This window comes from Neofelis nebulosa, chromosome X (assembly GCF_028018385.1).
Source record: "Neofelis nebulosa isolate mNeoNeb1 chromosome X, mNeoNeb1.pri, whole genome shotgun sequence".
Lineage (NCBI taxonomy): Eukaryota > Metazoa > Chordata > Mammalia > Carnivora > Felidae > Neofelis > Neofelis nebulosa.
Genome location: NC_080800.1, coordinates 112,358,928 through 112,376,165, shown reverse-complemented (window position 1 = coordinate 112,376,165; position 17,238 = coordinate 112,358,928). Strand labels below are relative to the sequence as shown.

The 17,238-nt window shown below is 43.1% G+C and overlaps 1 protein-coding gene across 4 annotated transcripts in view; it reads right to left on the bottom strand.

Annotated features, from left to right (window-relative positions):
• Positions 1 to 17,238, bottom strand: part of SLC9A6 (solute carrier family 9 member A6) — a 63,496-nt gene that overhangs the window by 4,395 nt on the left and 41,863 nt on the right. For 3 of the 4 annotated variants that reach the window (XM_058714430.1, XM_058714429.1, XM_058714427.1), the window contains 5 exons: positions 16,979 to 17,132; positions 11,763 to 11,852; positions 10,547 to 10,577; positions 8,020 to 8,099; positions 2,287 to 2,392 (listed from right to left, as the gene is read on the bottom strand). In XM_058714430.1, coding sequence (XP_058570413.1) covers positions 2,287 to 2,392; positions 8,020 to 8,099; positions 10,547 to 10,577; positions 11,763 to 11,852; positions 16,979 to 17,132 — 461 coding nt within the window. The remainder of the gene's footprint in view (positions 1 to 2,286; positions 2,393 to 8,019; positions 8,100 to 10,546; positions 10,578 to 11,762; positions 11,853 to 16,978; positions 17,133 to 17,238) is intronic. The other variant, XM_058714428.1, reaches the window with a different exon arrangement.

Sequence of the window (17,238 nt, the reverse complement as noted above, 5' to 3'; positions counted from 1 at the left end):
AAAGACTGCCTCTGCGGGGGAGACGTATGTGGGAGGAGGGGACTTCGATATTTTGTATTGTCTATTCCACACTATTTGGCCATAAGTATGTTTTTTTTTTTACGTTTATTTATTTTTGAGAGAGACAGATTACGAGTGGGGCAGGGGCAGAGAGAGAGGGAGGCACAGAACCCAAAGCAGGCTCCAGGCTCTGAGCCGGCAGCACAGAGCCCAATGTGGGGCTCGAACCCATGAACCACACAAGATCATGACCTGAGCCGAAGTCGAATGCTTAACTGACTGAGCCACCCAGGCGCCCCTTGGCCACAGGATGTTAACTTTTATAACTAAAAAAGTAGTTGAGAACAATGAAAAATAACATTAAAAGTTAAGCTTTATGGTTGTTATGGGTTACATTATATCCCCCCGCAAAAGATGTTGAAATCCTAACCCCGAGTCCCTGTGAATGTGACATTATATGGAAATAGGGTCTTTTCAGATAATCAAATTAAGGTGAGGTCATTAGTGTGGGCCCTGATCCCATAGGACTGGTGGGTGTCCTTAAAAATGGGGAAATTTGGCCACACACACACACACACACACACAGAACGTCGTGTGAAGACGAAGACAGAGGGGCGCCTGGGTGGCTCAGTCAGTTAAGCATCTGACTTCAGCTCAGGTCACGATCTCACAGTTCGTGGGTTCGAGCCCCACGTCGGGCTCTGGGCTGATGGCTCAGAGCCTGGAGCCTGCTTTGGATTCTGTGTCTCCCTCTCTCTCTGCCCCTCCCCTGCTCACGCTCTGTCTCTCTCAAAAATGAATCGACTTAAAAAATATTTTTAAAAAAGATGAAGACAGAGATCCATGCGGTGCATCTGTAAATAAGGAACACCAAAGACTGCCGGCAAACCAGCAGAAGCTGGGGAGAGGCCTGGAGCAGGCTCTTCCTCCCAGCCCTCAGAAGAAGCCAACACTGCCCACACTTTGACTTCAGACATCAAGCCTCCAGAACTATGAGACAATACATTTCTGGTGAACCATGCGGTTTGCGGTACTTTGTTATGGCAGCCCCGGGAAACGAACACGATCATGTTGTGTTTAGCTATATTCCACAGGGCATGCAGTTGTTGGGGAACTCGTGGCTTCTGGTGACAGTGAGCAGGTCTCTGGAATCCACGAGCCAATGCTCCCTGACTGGACTGACGAAGCTGGCTGTCCCCTCTGCACAGGGCCTCGTGGACTGACAGGGCACAGAGGGGAAGGAGGCCGCTTGAAAGGCAGCCCGGAAGATGCGGGAGAGAGAGGCGAGACAACACGCGTGTCCCCGCCGCACGAGGCACAGTCTGTCAGAAATGTACACGGACTCAGCGGAACACAAAGCTGTGGGGCGGCCCTCCCTGCTGGTGCCACCCCCCCTCAAGACTCCTCTTCCGGTCCATTCCCTGGGGGGTCTGCTCTCACGTGCCACAGAGGAGGCCGTAGGGAACGGAAGGCTGCGGGTCTACACTGCTTCACCGCTGCCTGGCCTCTCTACTCATGGTGTTGCATCACAGTGGTCAAGTTGGTGGGTTTCGTTAACGTGGGCACTTTATGCGATGCCACAGATTATTTTTGAAGGGTTGGGTTAGAAGCAAATTAAAAAAAAAAAAAGAACTTGAAAAATAAGAGGTTCGTATTTCCAAATAAAGGCTGGTTAGCACTGGCCATTTCTTTCCGTGTTGCAGCACTTGCCGCACCACCAATCATGTGTCGGTAGCTAAGGAAAAAAATCTGGAATCTCGATTATATGTAGATATGCTAGCATATCCTAGCAATGTGGAACACGGGTAGATAAATGCTCGCTGATCCTCAAACGCTGGCAGGTTTCAAGTACGAGACCATCTGGCGCGTTGCAGGGATATCAAAGTTTGCCGCGTCAGTCCTCTCAACATGTCTGCGGCCGCTCTAGTTCATAGGGGAAAACAGGACACCTCTAGCTCAGAGGTGACACCGAGCTCAGGCCACATACCGCGAATACATGAAAACCGGCACGGGACCAGAACCATGTACTAAAATCATGGACAGTAAGGTGAGGGAACGCGCCGTATCTGTTTTCAAATGACGTTTCAAAGACTGTGAATGTTCAAAGATGTTTCAAAGGCTGCGGATTTCAGTGTATTTTCTGGCTGAGCAAACTATACTTCTAGTCCCTCTTGTGGATTCTGTACGTCAGAGGCAAGCAAAGCAAAATCAAACCAGCGACCCGTCCACAGAGCGGAAGAATTTCACTTCATGAAGAACTTCGCTTGTGGATTAAAAACAACTTACCTCATAAGCTTGGGGGCTGGTCAGGCATCTCGCGATGGGCCCGCAGCAGGCGGGGAGTGTGGTGGTGAGGGGAGGCCCACTGTGCGTCAGCAGAGGCTTCAGGTAGCTGTGCTGGTTAAGGAAGAGCCGGGTTCCGTTCTTCACAAATTCAAAAGAGCCACCCCTTTGATCACAACCGCCCTCGCTGCATACCTGCCACTTCGGAGGAGAGCAAAGGGCTTTCATTTATGTCGCTCATTTTGTCACCATGTTATACGCCCGTGAGATAGCCAAGGGAGAGTTTGTGATGACCTCTGTTTCGCAGAAATGGAAAGCGAGGCTCAGAGAAATCAGTGATCTGCCTGAAGTCACACAATGAAGCAAAGGGAAGGACCAATACACAAACCCAGACGGGTTTGATTCCAAGTGCCATTTCCACGGCGTCCTAGTGCCTTTCTGATTTTACTAAAGCCAAACGGAAGACAAAATCACTCTTGATTTAGCACCAAAGGAGATATGGAAGAAAGTAAAGAGTGGTAAGAGGAGAAAAAAGATGAAATATTCGGTTGCAGAATATAGTGACAAAAATGGTTTTAATCATTTACTGTGAGTTCAGCTGGCCTCTCGAATGAGTTGAAACTTAGTATCAAAGGAAATTCAATTCTAAAAACGTTTAAAAAATGATGTATCGTTGAGTTCCTCTATCATAGACCCTCATTTCAGTATTCATTCATCTTCAAAAACTAAAAACAGACATGGTAACATATGTGATACTCAGAAGAAAACAAGAGGGAATCATAAGAAAAAGTAGAGAGAATGGGAGAAAGACACATACACATATACATTAAAAATGAGGAATAGTCTGGGCACCTGGGTAGCTCAGTCAGTTAGGCATCTGACTCTTGACTTCGGCTCAGGTCATGATCTCAGAGTTTGTGAGATCAAGCCCCACATGGGCTCTGCACTGACAGCATAGGGCCTGCCTGGGATTCTTTCTCTCCCTCTCTCTCTCTGCCCCTCCCTTGATCATCCTCTCTCTCAAAATAAAGAAATAAAAAATTTAAACATGAGGAATAGTCCTGTATCTATTAAAGAAATTAATAACCTTCTCAGACAAAACACTCCAGGCCCAGGTGACCTCACCGGTAAAATCTTCCCAGCATTTAAGGGAAAAAAACCCCCACCAATCCTCCAGAAAATAGTAAAAGAGAAAAATTCTACCCCCTTCATTTTGTTAATCCAACATGTTATCTTGTTAACGATACCTGACAGGGGCATTATGACAAACAAACAAACAAACAAACAAACAAAAAAACCCCACAAGCTAGTCAGTATCACTCATGAAAACAGACACAAAAATCAGACACAAAAGATTAGTAAACTAAATCCAATGGTACATACATGGGATAACATATCATGACCAAGTGAGATTTGTTCCAGCAATGCAAGACTGGTTTAATATTCAAACAATCAGTGGGGCACCTGAGTGGCTCAGTCAGTTGGGCATCGACTTTGGCTCAGGTCAGGATCTCACAGTTTGTGGGTTCGAGCCCCACATCAGAATCTGTGCTGACACCTCAGAGCCTGGAGCCTGCTTCTTATTCTGTGTCTCCCTCTCTCTCTGTCCCTCCCTACTAATGCTCTGTCTGCCTGTCTCTCTCAAAAATGAATAAACATAAAAAAACCAAAATCAGTGAAAATCAGCACAAAGACGGATTAAAGGAGAAAAAACAAATACATGATCATCTCATTTGATGCAGAAAACTCATCTGATAATATTCAATACCTGTTCATGATAAAAACTCTTGGCAAACTAGAAATAGAAGGGGATATTCTTAATTTGACAAAGGCTAGCTCAAAAACCTACAGCTAATATCATACTTAATGGTGAAATATTGAAAATTTTCTTCCTGAGGTCAGGAATAAGACAAAATGTCCGCTTATATTCAACCTTGTACTGGAAAGGTCCAGCCAGTGTAGTAAGATGTAAAAAAAGAAAATATAAGGAATTAGAAAAGAAATAAAATAGATAAGACACTATTATTCACTTGATTTTATGAACAGTAAATCAAAAAGAATCTATAAACTCTTCAATAATAAGTGAACTTAACAAGATTGCTGGATACAAAGTCAACATATAAAAATCCCAATTACATATCTACATATTAAGAGTAAATGAGTAGAAAATAAAGTATCATTTGCAATAGCATCAAATACTTAGGGGTAACATAATGAAAGATGTGCAAGACTTGGCACTTAAAACTATAAAACATTAATGAGAGAAATTAAAGATCTAAAGAAATGGAGGGATATACTCTGTTCATGGATTCGAAACTCAATACTGTTAAGATATCAGTTCTCTCCAAATTCATCTACTGATTTAATACAAACCCCAAAGAATTGCCAGCAGGTTTTCTTGGTGTGTGTGTGTGTGTGTGTGTGTGTGTGTGTGTGTGTATGTATGGAAAGTGGCAAGCTGTTTCTAAAATTTAGATGAAACTGCAGTGAGCCTAAAATAGCCAAGGCAATACTAAGGAATAACAAACCTGTAGGCTTTCCCTTATTGGACAGCAAGATTTATTACAAAGTGTAATAACTAATAGAGTGTGGTATTAATGTGAAAAAACGACAAATAGAAAAGAAAGTCCAGAGGCAGACCTCCACTTATATGGCCAAGTGGTTTACAACAAAGGCTCCGGTGCAATTAACAAGGTTAAGGACAGCATTTTCAATAAATGGTGCTGGGTCAACTGAATTCTCATATGGGAGAAAAGTAGGTCTTGACCCATACCTCACACCATACACAAAAATTGACTTGTGGCGGATCGAAGACTTAAATGTGACAGCTAAGATAATCACACTTTTAGAAGAAAACATAGGACCTTGGGATATAAAAGATTTATCAAGACATGAAAGCACTAACCAAAAGAAAAGAGTAATAAAGTAAACCTCATTAAAATGAAGAATTTCTGTCCTTCACAACATAGGATTAAGAAAATGAAAAGGTGAGCTACAGACTGGGAGAAGATAGTCATCGTGTGTATAATCAACACAGGACCCAATTCAGTAACACAGAAAGAACTACAAGTTAATAAGGAAAAGATAAGATGCCTCAAATAATGGGCAAAAGAACTAAACAGACCCTGCTTCATAAAAAAAAAAATGACATTCAAGTAGCCAACAAATATATGAAGGGATGCCTGGCCTCACTGGCCGTCAGAGAACTGCAAATTAAGCCACATATGGTAGCACTACACACCCACTGAAATGGCTCACATTTAAAAGGTGGATTAAAGATCGAGTTTTGGGGGAGGTGTGGGACAACTGGCACTCCCTTAAGTCACTGGTGGGAGCGTCAATCAGTTACAGCCACTCTGGAAAACTGGCTGCCAGGATCGAGTCCAGCTCAACAATACACTTGCCCTAAATTTTTCTCCTGGGTATGTACTCAACAGAAAGGAGTGCTGGTGTTCACCAAAGGATGCATACATAGATGTTTAACTCTGTAATAGCCCAAACTGGGAAATGACTCAAATGTTTATCAACAGTGGAACGGCTGGAGAAAAAACAAAACAAAACAAAACAAAAAACAACCCTGTAGTATATTCACACTGTGGAACACCACATAGCGATGAACAAGAATGAATTACTGACACAGGCAACAATATGGATAAATTACACGTTGTTAAGTGAAAAGAAGCAAGACATAAAATAATATGTAATACAGGATTTCATTTAGTTGAAGATGAAAACCCATGTTGCTAGAAATCAGAAGAGTGGCTGCCCTTTGAGGGGGGCAGGGAAGGCACTACTGACACTAAGGGAACACAGGCCAGCTTCTGGGGTGCTGGAGATCTTCTATATATCTTTAATTTTTTTTAAAGTTTATTTATGTGAGAGAGAGAGACAGCACGTGATCACAAGCAGGAAAGGGGTAGAGAGAGAGGGATAGAGAGAATCTCAAGCAGGCTCTATGCTGTCAGCACGGAAGCCCAATGTGGGGCTCAAACCCATGAGCTGTGAGATCATGACCTGAGCGAAACCAAGAGTTGGGCATTTAGCCAACTGAGGGCCACCCAGGTGCCCCTATATCTTCAGATGGGTAGCAAGCACAGAGGCATATACATAGGTCACAAGCTTAAGATTTGGATATATTATTTAAGGTATATATATCTCCATTACAACAAATAATCTGGCTATACAATGGAACTGAGATCTAGAGTGTGAATGATTAATTTTACTAGGGCACTAGGTATGAAAATTACTGGGTCTTAGTCCAGTAGTGCTTAAAAGGGTAGTACTGAGTCAAATCTTGGTGTTTACTTCTGTAAGAATACACAGAAAAATAAACTATCATTCTACACTTTCTCTACATTAGGATTGTTTTATACGTATATTATGCAGAAAATGTATAAAACATTTTATTCAGGAAATATTAAACAATTTTTGTTAAATTAGAGGGATGAAAAAGCCCCAAGAGATATGGGAGTGGCTTATACCCAAAATGCTGAAAACGGAGCCAAAAGTAGTGACATAATCATTAAACAATTTTAAAGAGCCAGGATCTCCTACTGGGAGTCTTAATACAACAGATATGATTGCATTCTTGTTTCCATATAGCAATTTAATTTTGAGTACTTGCAAAAAGTGATTATAAAAATCTAGCCAACAAGAATATAGTAAGTAGTAGCTTCTAACGAAAAGTGCCAAGTGCATTTTTCTTTAAGTTTATTTATTTATTTTTAAGATGGGGGGCAGAGAGAGAGAGGGGGAGAGAGAATCCCAAGCAGGCTCCACACTGTCAGCACGGAGTCTGACACGGGACTCAAATTCACGAACCATAAGATCATGACCTGATCCGAAATTGAGTCAGACGCTTAACCAACTGAGCCATCCAGGGCCCCCCAACTGCATTTTTCTCAAATATTCAAGGCTTTCATCAGAAAGTCAAAAGCAAGGGAAAAGTTTTTACATGGTTGTCCCAAATTGCCTTCAGTAGAACATGAACCAGGTTTCGATTCATTTACTAATAAGCTTCAGCTTGAAAGAACTCCGTGGTCCCTTTTTCTAGTTCAATTTTCAAGTAAGAAATTAATTTTAATAAATAGTAAGAGATAAAATATTTTTTGAAAGGCATGATTTAAACAGGTCATAGGACGTAACACAATCCAAAGCAGAGGTATGAAGAAGACGACTATGATAGGAGAAGAAAGAGATTTGGAAAACAGGGAAACACTGGCACCCTTAGTGGAGAGGAGAATCTTCCAGTCTTCTGAAAGGTCAGAGAAAACAGGCCTGTCCCTGACTACTGAGGTATCTAGTATTTCCGTGTTTTCCATCTCATCCGTATGCTTTTCCCTAAGGCAGCCTTTCCTCTTTGACCCTAGAGTAAGTGCACTGACAAGGACCAACAAACACCTTTTGCAAGATTCACTAAATTAGGTAAAAGACCACGACTGCTCAATAAGTAAACCAATATATGGGACAGAGTCTATTGTAAGGGCTCCTGAGTCCCCCCTCTCACAGCCAGCCTCTGCACTAACCAGTCCCTACTGGTTTCGTGGGTTTTCAGGGCAATTCATTTGTGTGGGTTTCCTTTAATAGCTTTCTCCATCCGCTCCACTGAAGGGGAAAGGGAAGCCCAAACGTGGGTTTTGTATTCCACTTCCGGAAGGGAAGAGTCACAACAGTTGTTCCATTAAATTGTAACTGGCCACGTTCACATTACCATTTTTCCTCCTCAGTTAAGGATACTTATGATCAAAGTTGTACCATATCCGGAAAAGCCAGGCACTCTCTGCTTTGGTGGTTCTTCTTTCATTTTCCGGAATGCCCTGCAAACAGATAATAAAGAAATCAATCCATACACCAAGATAAAAGACACATTTATTTAGAGTCATTTCTTTGTAGACTTGGAAATATAGCCTACTTCATAGAAGATACTCTCTATCATGGGTAACATCAGAAATTTACTAGCTTGCATATTGCAGCTTTGGAATATGAAATGGAAATTTTTCTCAACACCTCTATTACTCGAGGCTGCCTGCTGATTTAGGAGTCTACTGTCATTTAAAAAAATCAATGTGGAACAATTCATCCCTAAATCTGAAAGACTTACACCCACAATGTGAATTGCATCTTAAGTAGAAAACATCACATCGACATCACTATCTTTGGGAGTTGTTATGGGTCCCAAAAGTAACTGGCATTTTCAAAGGTGCTACTATGTTCCGAGAACACTAGCAAAATAAAGTAGAAAAAACCCACGGTAGGCCTGACTGACTAGAAGAGAAAACACAGCAAGCGGGCCTCTTCTAAAATAGCTTCCAAAAACAAATTGGATAAGGATTCGTAATGTGGTACAGTCAGCAGCGGGGCAGTTAGGTGATCTGGTTCATCTCAGCTCTGACGTGGACTAAGTTGGACAAGTCCCTTCCCCTCTGAGGGCCTGGATTTCTTCACGTACACGGCGTGAGGCTTAGAGAATCTCAAAAGCCCTCTGCAGCATGGATGTTCCATGGTTCCATGATTTGTGAAGAACACAGTTTAGATTCTGGGTTTTGGTCCTTTCCTGTCCTTCCTGGTCTTCAAACTAAATAAATCTTCCTCTCAGCATGTACCAAAACATACACAATGCAAGAATCTTGGAGTACAGGTGTACTTCCTTTCACACCAGTACACAGAGGTTTGTGTGCCTCTGCGTTTCCAAGGGCAGTTAATCTACAAATCTCATGACCCCTTCAGCACAGAAACACCTGGACACCGACCCCCACACACTCCATACTTACTATCATGTTCCTCTCTGCTTCCCAGTGGACACTCGAAACACTGACTAAACCATAGAACCAACCAAGACATCCACAAGGTTTTGAGGGCGAGGGAAAAATGGTATTTTTTCTGTATGTCCCAGCTGGGACTCACCTACCTGGCATTCTCTCTCCATTTCTATTTGTCCTCTGTGGTGACTGAGGTGACACAGCGGGTGAAGACTTATGTGGATCATGACAAAGCATTTGTCTGGTGAGCCGTGTGATATTTTATTCTTGTTTGGACACAGGGGTGGAGGCACTGGGGAGCTACTACCTCTTAGACACCACTCCAAGCAGCGCAGCATCATGGGGATTTATCCAGCCTTGTTTGTGCAAGTATTTCAAGCCCACGAAACTACACTTGTATGGTTCTGACCACAAAAGAGGCGAGTACTTACTGTGTTACATACACACTCATCATTCAACAGCTGACAAAATTAGCATCAAGGAAATGAATCTGAGAAATGTATTTTTGGGGGGAACCGCACCCTGAAGACAAATAGACCACGGCTCGTTTCAGACCAGAAAAAGAATGTATTTTAAAAGAAATGCTTTCCACCTTTAAAAATTTAATTTCTGTGATTTCCATTTTAATGTCTTAAGACAGAGTCATGTATTCAGTGGTGCTCAGAGACCCTTATAAAGCAGACGGGGGGACGCCTGGGTGGCTCAGTCAGTTGAGTGTCCGACTCTTGATTTTGGTTTAGGTCATGATCTCACAGTTTCATGAGGTCAAGCCCCTCGTTGGGCTCTGCACTAACCCTGCAGAGCCTGCTTGGGATTCTCTCTCTCTCTCTCTCTCTCTCTCTCTCTCTCTCTCTTTCTCTCCGCCCCTCCCCTGCTCATGCTCTCTCTCAAAATAAATAAATAAACTTAAAAAAATTATTTTTTAAAAAGCAGATAGAAAAGACCAGAAAAGGATGGTCAGGCTCAGGTTCAGAGGAACAAATGAGAAATGAACACTTAGGATTAAGCAAGGTTCAGGCCCAGGGCAAGGAAGTGCATTCTCCTGAACAGTCAGGGAAGACTGGTTGAAGACTGCAAAGCTTCCAGGCGGTTCTCAAGGGCACCTGCTGGTCATCCAATTGGAAAGTTACACAGGAAGAGCAGCTGGAGTGAGGCTGACATCAGAGACAAGCCTTCATGCTCAAACCAGAGTGGAAAAAGGCTCCCTGTGCCAGAGCAGTCACTTGAAAACCCAGGAGTGCTTAAGGGACTGTTCCCCTTCGTGGCCAAAGCCCAGGCTGGCCCACAGATATGAGAGCTGTCACCCTTGATAACCACATGTTGTCTAGAATTTGGTTTTGTCTCTATCAAGCGGTGAGAAAAGCCAGGAATGATGTCAGTTAAAAGCTGGTACAAACAGGACAGGATCTAAATAATAGTGGCGTGAAGTCTAGAGTAGACCACTGTCTTTCCAAACAGCTGCACATTCGACAAAAATGCTAGAGACAACACAAACGCATATTTACCAAATGTTCTTGGTCGGAATCAACACCAACCCTAAAGGAGAAACACAAAAGGCAAATGAGATCTTGAGGCCAAGTCAAGGTCTATTCACATACGAACAGTGTCAGGCAGCTACTTTTCCTAACATGCGAGCTGCGGAATGGTTAACATTTTCTTGCTTCTCTCTGCTTGTTGATGTCGATTTTTGGCCCCTGCCACTTTTCTTAGCAACAGCTTGGATCCTGAGGCAGGCAGGGTCTACTAATGATTCCCTTCCTGCAATCCCACTGACCAGTTTCAGAAAAATAACATTCTCGGCCCCGAATGGAAGTGCACTAGAAGCAGAGTCGGGGAAAGCAGCGCCGCCCTGATTGCCGAATAGGAACCGCTGGCTAGTTCCAAACATAAGGCGGGCACAATGCAGTTCCAGGAGGGAGCTGCGTGTTTTCGGACCTCTCAGCTCTCATGGCAACATTCTGTTATGATGACTGAAGAGAGGGCCCGGTTACAGTTTTTTTTCATAGGCTAATGGACAGATTATTAGCCTCGGTTCTTCATAATTATCTTTTATGTGCTTAAAATTCCTGCTTTCCGTAACCCAGGGAACAGCTTCATTATGAAGCTCTCTTTGATTCCCCTCTCTCCCCTCACGACCAGCACCCACCAACTTTGTTCATTCTTTCTCTAAACCGTTTCCCAAATCTTCTTTCCTTTCTATCCCAACTGCTCGGGCTCAGGCCTCATTCTGACTCATGAGGTCGGAGGCAGTGGCCGAAAGGTTGTCCAGCTGCCAGGCTGTCCCCTAGAGTCAGGTGTCTAAAGCATGGAACTCACTGGGTCATTCCCTTGGCAAAAGACTGAGAGTGGCTTATAAGCGACAGGGCCAAGTCTAAACCCCCTTGGGCGGCTTTGAAGATGCTACAAACTAGCGACCCCTGCCACTCTGACCTACCTCTCCACTCTCATTTCTCCTCATTCTCCTCTACATATCCTCTATTAGCCATTCCCACCCCCTTCTCTCCCTGGCCCCTGTCCTCTCCCAAGCCTCCATGCCTTTGCTCAGGCCATCCCCTTTAACTGAAACACATGGCCCTTCATGTGTTCCCGACAACTTTTTCTAATTCCGAACGAATCATTCTATAACCCCTGCAGGTGGAATCATTCTTTCCTCCATTCTTCTACAGCACTTTCTAGACTCCTCTATTAGAACACTTAGCAGAGTAGAGTATAATTATTTACCTGTCAGTCTCCCCAAATAGACTGTGAGCTCCTTGAGGGTAAAGGCCATGTCTCAATTCATCTCTGTATCCCCAGAGTCTAGCACAGTACCTGATACACAATAGGTGCTCAAATGTTTATCGATTAAGGTCACTACTACAGACAACACAGAAAAAACAGCAGTGTGAGAAGCTGTAGCAGGAGCATCTCAGAATACAAACACACCGAAGGGAGGAAAATGATGCAAGACCTCATCTGGAAGGCAAGTGAATCATGGTCAAGTACTTGAAAACGGACAGCCATGACTAGATTCATAATTCAAAGAAAGGCTCAGTTCTTCTGTGTTAAATGGCCAGAAGCTGTTTAATACCTTCTTAGCCATATTAAACTCTGGACCCATTTGTGTACATAAAGTGACATCTAGTGGTCTTGGAGATAGCACATTTGTAACACTCAGAATGTTACTAGAAGCCAGGTCAGTGTAATAAACATTTACAGAGCATTTATTATCTGCCAGGCACTGTGCTAGGCACAGGGCATAGACACGAATGAGACACAGCCCCTTCCCTCAAGGAGCTCACAGACTAGTGGGGGCTACAGAAACAACTAGAGCACAATCCCCCAAGGGCTCTGCGATCAAGGAGAGCTGGGCTCCAGTTTGGCCTCGGCCCCTTTCTAGCTGTGTGAACTTGGGTTATGCAGTCCAATGAACTCCAAGTTTATCACCTGGAAAATGGGGATAATATCCACCACTTAGAGTTGATGCAAGGATTAAATGAGAAAATGTATCTAAAGATTTTAAAGGTATCTGATGCATCACTTCATCCTCACTAAACAGCAGCTCGTACAGCACTCCTGTCATCACGAGGCCAACCCAAATAAGCGTTGTCATAGAGATACCCGCGGGAAGCACACGGAAGGAAGAGTGGCTCCGTTGGAAGAGGGCAAAGGGAGGAGGCCTCTGAGCTGTGCTATTTCCTGGGGGTGAAGGAGAATTCCAGGCAGAGGAAACAGTAGGAGCAAAGGCTCGGAGACAGAGGACTGCCAAGTGTGTGCGGGAAATGACAGGAAGCCAAGTGTGACTGTCACAAACTACCTGAAAGGACACAGGGATAAGCTGGCTGGCTGGCTCCAGCTCACTGAGGACCCTTTGTCTGCACAACAGCTGGAGTGATCCTTTCACACCATAAAACAGATCATGTCACTCCCTTGCTTTAAAATCCTACACGATTTCCAACCGGATTTTAAAATCCAAACTCCTCACCATGTCCTACAAGACCAGATAGCAGGGTTTCCCAAACTACGGCCCAGAGGCCACATCTGGTATGCCTCCTGTTTGCTGGGAACTCAGCCATTGCAACTGATTTACATATTATCTATGGCTGCTTTCACGCTAGGGCTGAGTAGTGGAGACAGAGACCATATGGGCTGTAAAGCCTAGAATATTTACTATCTGGCCCTTTACAGGACATGTTTGCCAACTCCTGCCCCTGTAGGGTCTTGCCCACCTCATTTCCTACCTACCCATCAATCACTATTTCCAGCTATGTGGGCTTTTTTCCTGTTCATTATACAGGCAAAGTTTGTCCTGCCTCAGGGCCTTTGCACTTGCTTTCCCCACTGCCTGGACCACTCTTCTTATTGCTCACTGTTTAACTCTCAATGTCCTGTCATTCAGGTAGACTGAGCTCAAATGGAACCTGAGAGACCTTAGCTTACCTCTGGGTATAAAGTTCACTCTATCCCCAGTCACTATCACAGTACTGTGTTTGTCGTCACAGTATTTAATACCATCTAAATTGTTTTCTTCATTTATTCATTTACTAGCTTATTGTCTGTCTTTTCCCGCTGAAGTATAGATTCCATGAGACCAGGGACCTTTTCTATCTTATTGCTACCACTATATCCCTCCCTCCAGAGCAGGGTCTTTTAACCTTTGCATTACTGATATTTCAGCCCAGATGACTGTTTGTTGTGGGGTGCTGCTCTGTGCACTACCAGACATTAAGGGGCATCCTTAGCCTCTGCCGACGAGATGCCAGGAGCAGCCTCCTCTCTTGGGATTGTGACAATCGAAAATGTCTCTAGACGTTGCCAAATGCCTTCCCTCCCCCAACCTGAGAACCAGTAAGAGTCTAAAACAGTGCCTGGCGCATGGTTGGTATCCATTGGTATTAATCAAATGAATGAATAAAAGGTACATTTGAAATGTTGTGCTAGGAGCTTTACAGACATTAGCTTACTGAATCCTTACAACAACCCTGGAGGAGGCAGGTACTATCACACGCACGTTACAAATGAGGAAACAGAGGCTCACAAAGGTTAAAGAACTTGCCCAAGATCATAGAATTGGTGAATGAAGGAGCAAGAACCCAGAGTCAGATCTAAGCCTGCATGAATCTTAAACTTTAAGGACTTATCAGCATCCTCAAAATTGCACTAGAAACATTTCAGGGGAGGAAAGGAAACGTAAAATCCAGCCTCTGCTCACAAAGAGTTCATAAAACCCCAAAACAACAATAAAAAGAACTAATCTAAGACTGTAAGGCAATGCATATAATTAAGTGCCAAACTATGCTACAGGACAGGCAAGATGGGCCAACGCACTTGCAGAGCTGGTGAGACTGATTCAACTCTATGAGAAGGGGTGTTTTTCTTGGAGGGGGGGTAAGCATGGGTAATTTTGTGTGGATGTCAGTCAGGAAAGAGAACGGAGACTCTACTGGACAGCATTATTTCTCATAAATTATCTTATATTTAATTTTGTTCTCAGTAGAATAAGGAAAAATCTTCACCTACAAGCTCTTAAGAAAGGAGTTTAATCCTTCTGAAATTTAACACCCTCATTTCTCAATGCAGCACAGTCCACGAGAAAGGTGAGACTGGAGGCTTCTCTGTCTGCTACTTCATTCTCTGTATGACCTTGAGCAGCTTAGAAACTTCTAAAGCCACTATTTCCTCACTTGCAAAATGGAGGTGTTATAAGATAAATATGTGAAATGCACTTAGCACAATGCCCAGCACATAGCAGGTGCTCAACAAATGCCAGGGCTTCCCTGAAGTCATGATCAGAATTATAAGAACATTATTTTCAATTATATGCCATAATAGCACAGAAATTGGAAGAAAGGAGTTTGAATAGTAAAGAGAAATAAAGACAAAAATAACAACATTCAAAGTGTGATTTAGGGCTGGCTGGTCTTTAGAATGTTTAAGAGAAAGGCATAATAACATGAAAAGATGCTCAACATCACTCCTCATCAGGGAAATACAAATCAAAACCACCCTGAGATATCACCTCACACCAGTCAGAGTGGCCAAAATGAACAAATCAGGAGACTATAGATGCTGGCGAGGATGTGGAGAAACGGGAACCCTCTGGCACTGTTGGTGGGAATGCAAACTGGTGCAGCCGCTCTGGAAAACAGTGTGGAGGTTCCTCAAAAAATTAAAAATCGATCTACCCTATTGACCCAGCAATAGCACTGCTAGGAATTTACCCAAGGGATACAGGAGTGCTGAGGCATAGGGGCACCTGTACCCCAATGTTTAGAACAGCACTTTCAACAATAGCCAAATGATGGAAAGAGCCTAAATGTCCATCAACTGACGAATGGATAAAGAAATTGTGGTTTATATACACAATGCAATACTACGTGGCAATGAGAAAGAATGAAATCTGGCCTTTTGTAGCAACGTGGATGGAACTGGAGAGTGTTATGCTGAGTGAAATAAGTCAGTCAGAGAAAGACAGATACCATATGTTTTCACTCTTATGTGGATCCTGAGAAACTTAACAGAAGATCATGGGGGAGGGGAAGGAAAAAAAAAGTTAGAGAGGGAGGGAGCCAAACCATAAGAGACTCTTAAAAACTGAGAATAGGGGCGCCTGGGTGGCTCAGTCAGTTAAGTGTCCGACTTCGGCTCAGGTCATGATCTCACGGTCTGTGAGTTCGAGCCCTGCGTCAGGCTCTGTGCTGACAGCTCAGAGCCTGGAGCCTGTTTCAGATTCTGTGTCTCCCTCTGTCTCTGACCCTCCCCCGTTCATGCTCTCTATCTGTCTGAAAAATAAATAAATGATAAAAAAAAATGTAAAAAAACCCCTGAGAATAAACAGGGTTGATGGGGGGTGGGAGGGAGGGGAAAGTGGGTGATGGGCATTGAGGAGGGCACCTGTTGGGATGAGCACTGGGTGTTGTATGGAAACCAATTTGACAATAAATTTCATATTAAAAAAATAACATAAAATAAAACAAAAAAGAGAAAGGCATAATAGAATGAAAAACATGGAGAAGAGATTTTATAAAATGTTAAATGCTGTTTTCTCTAATGAACCCTACATGTTCTAGAGGCTCAGTAGAGGGTCTATGAAGTTTCAGCCAAACACAGAACTAAAATCTACAAAAGCTTTAGCAACACAGGCTGCTGTATCCATGGAAACAATGCAGAACTCTTGAGATACAGGGAGCTTTCCAACTGAATACATTAATGAGTATGCATTTAACACTTCACAATCTTGGCCTTGGGTTGTCAGGTTAGCAACAGTGGTGATCATAAAGTTGAGAGAGAAAGATAATGTCTAGGACTGATTAGGGTTGGGACAAACTGGATTGTCTCACAGGCTGCAGATAAGAAGAAACAGTTTTGATTTGATCGGGTGATATGGGTCAAAAGCCTTAAATATATGCATATCCTTTGATTAAGCAACTCCACTCCTAGGAATGGATCCTGAGGAAATGATCAAACAAATGCACATTGGTGTATGCGTTTATGAACATTCACACTGTTAATGGTGATACTAATAGCAAATCCTCAAATGTTAATGCTACTAGAAAAATCCTAGAAACAATGCAAAAGTCCAAAGACAGGGATTTGTTTAAATAACTTATGATGTATGCAGCCACTAAATTATGATGTAAATATATTTACTGACATAAATGTCCATGCTAGATTACATTTAAAAATCACTTAACAAGAATCCCTGTAGCGTTGCCCCTTTTTTGTTAAAAAAATATATATATATAATGCACAGCAAGAGATCTTGGAAGGACATCCCTCGAAGTGTGAACTTTCTTTTGCCCATTTCCCATTTTCTCCGTACTACGTTGTATACTTTTTTAAAGGAAAGAAATAAAACCTCATACATTCGTCAAAGCTTAGAATTTTCTCCTAATTAAAAGAAAAAAACCCCCTGAATGATCATTTAACTGCAAATGAGGTCCCCAGGCGCTACCTACCTTATATGCAAGCATGACAGCATGGCAGTTGTGCCGCCGCCAAATACCCATACAGTAAAAAACACAATCAGAAGCGTGGTGCTGAACATCATCTGCCGTGCGTAAGTTGCAGTATCCCGAATGGCCAAAGCAAATGCCATTGCGCCGCGGAGGCCTAGAAGGGAACGGAAGAGGTCTTTTCCTTCGATAACTCATTACCAACGCGAGCTTCATAAATTCAGAGAAATAAAGCACATTCTGAGAACTCAGAAGCACATGAA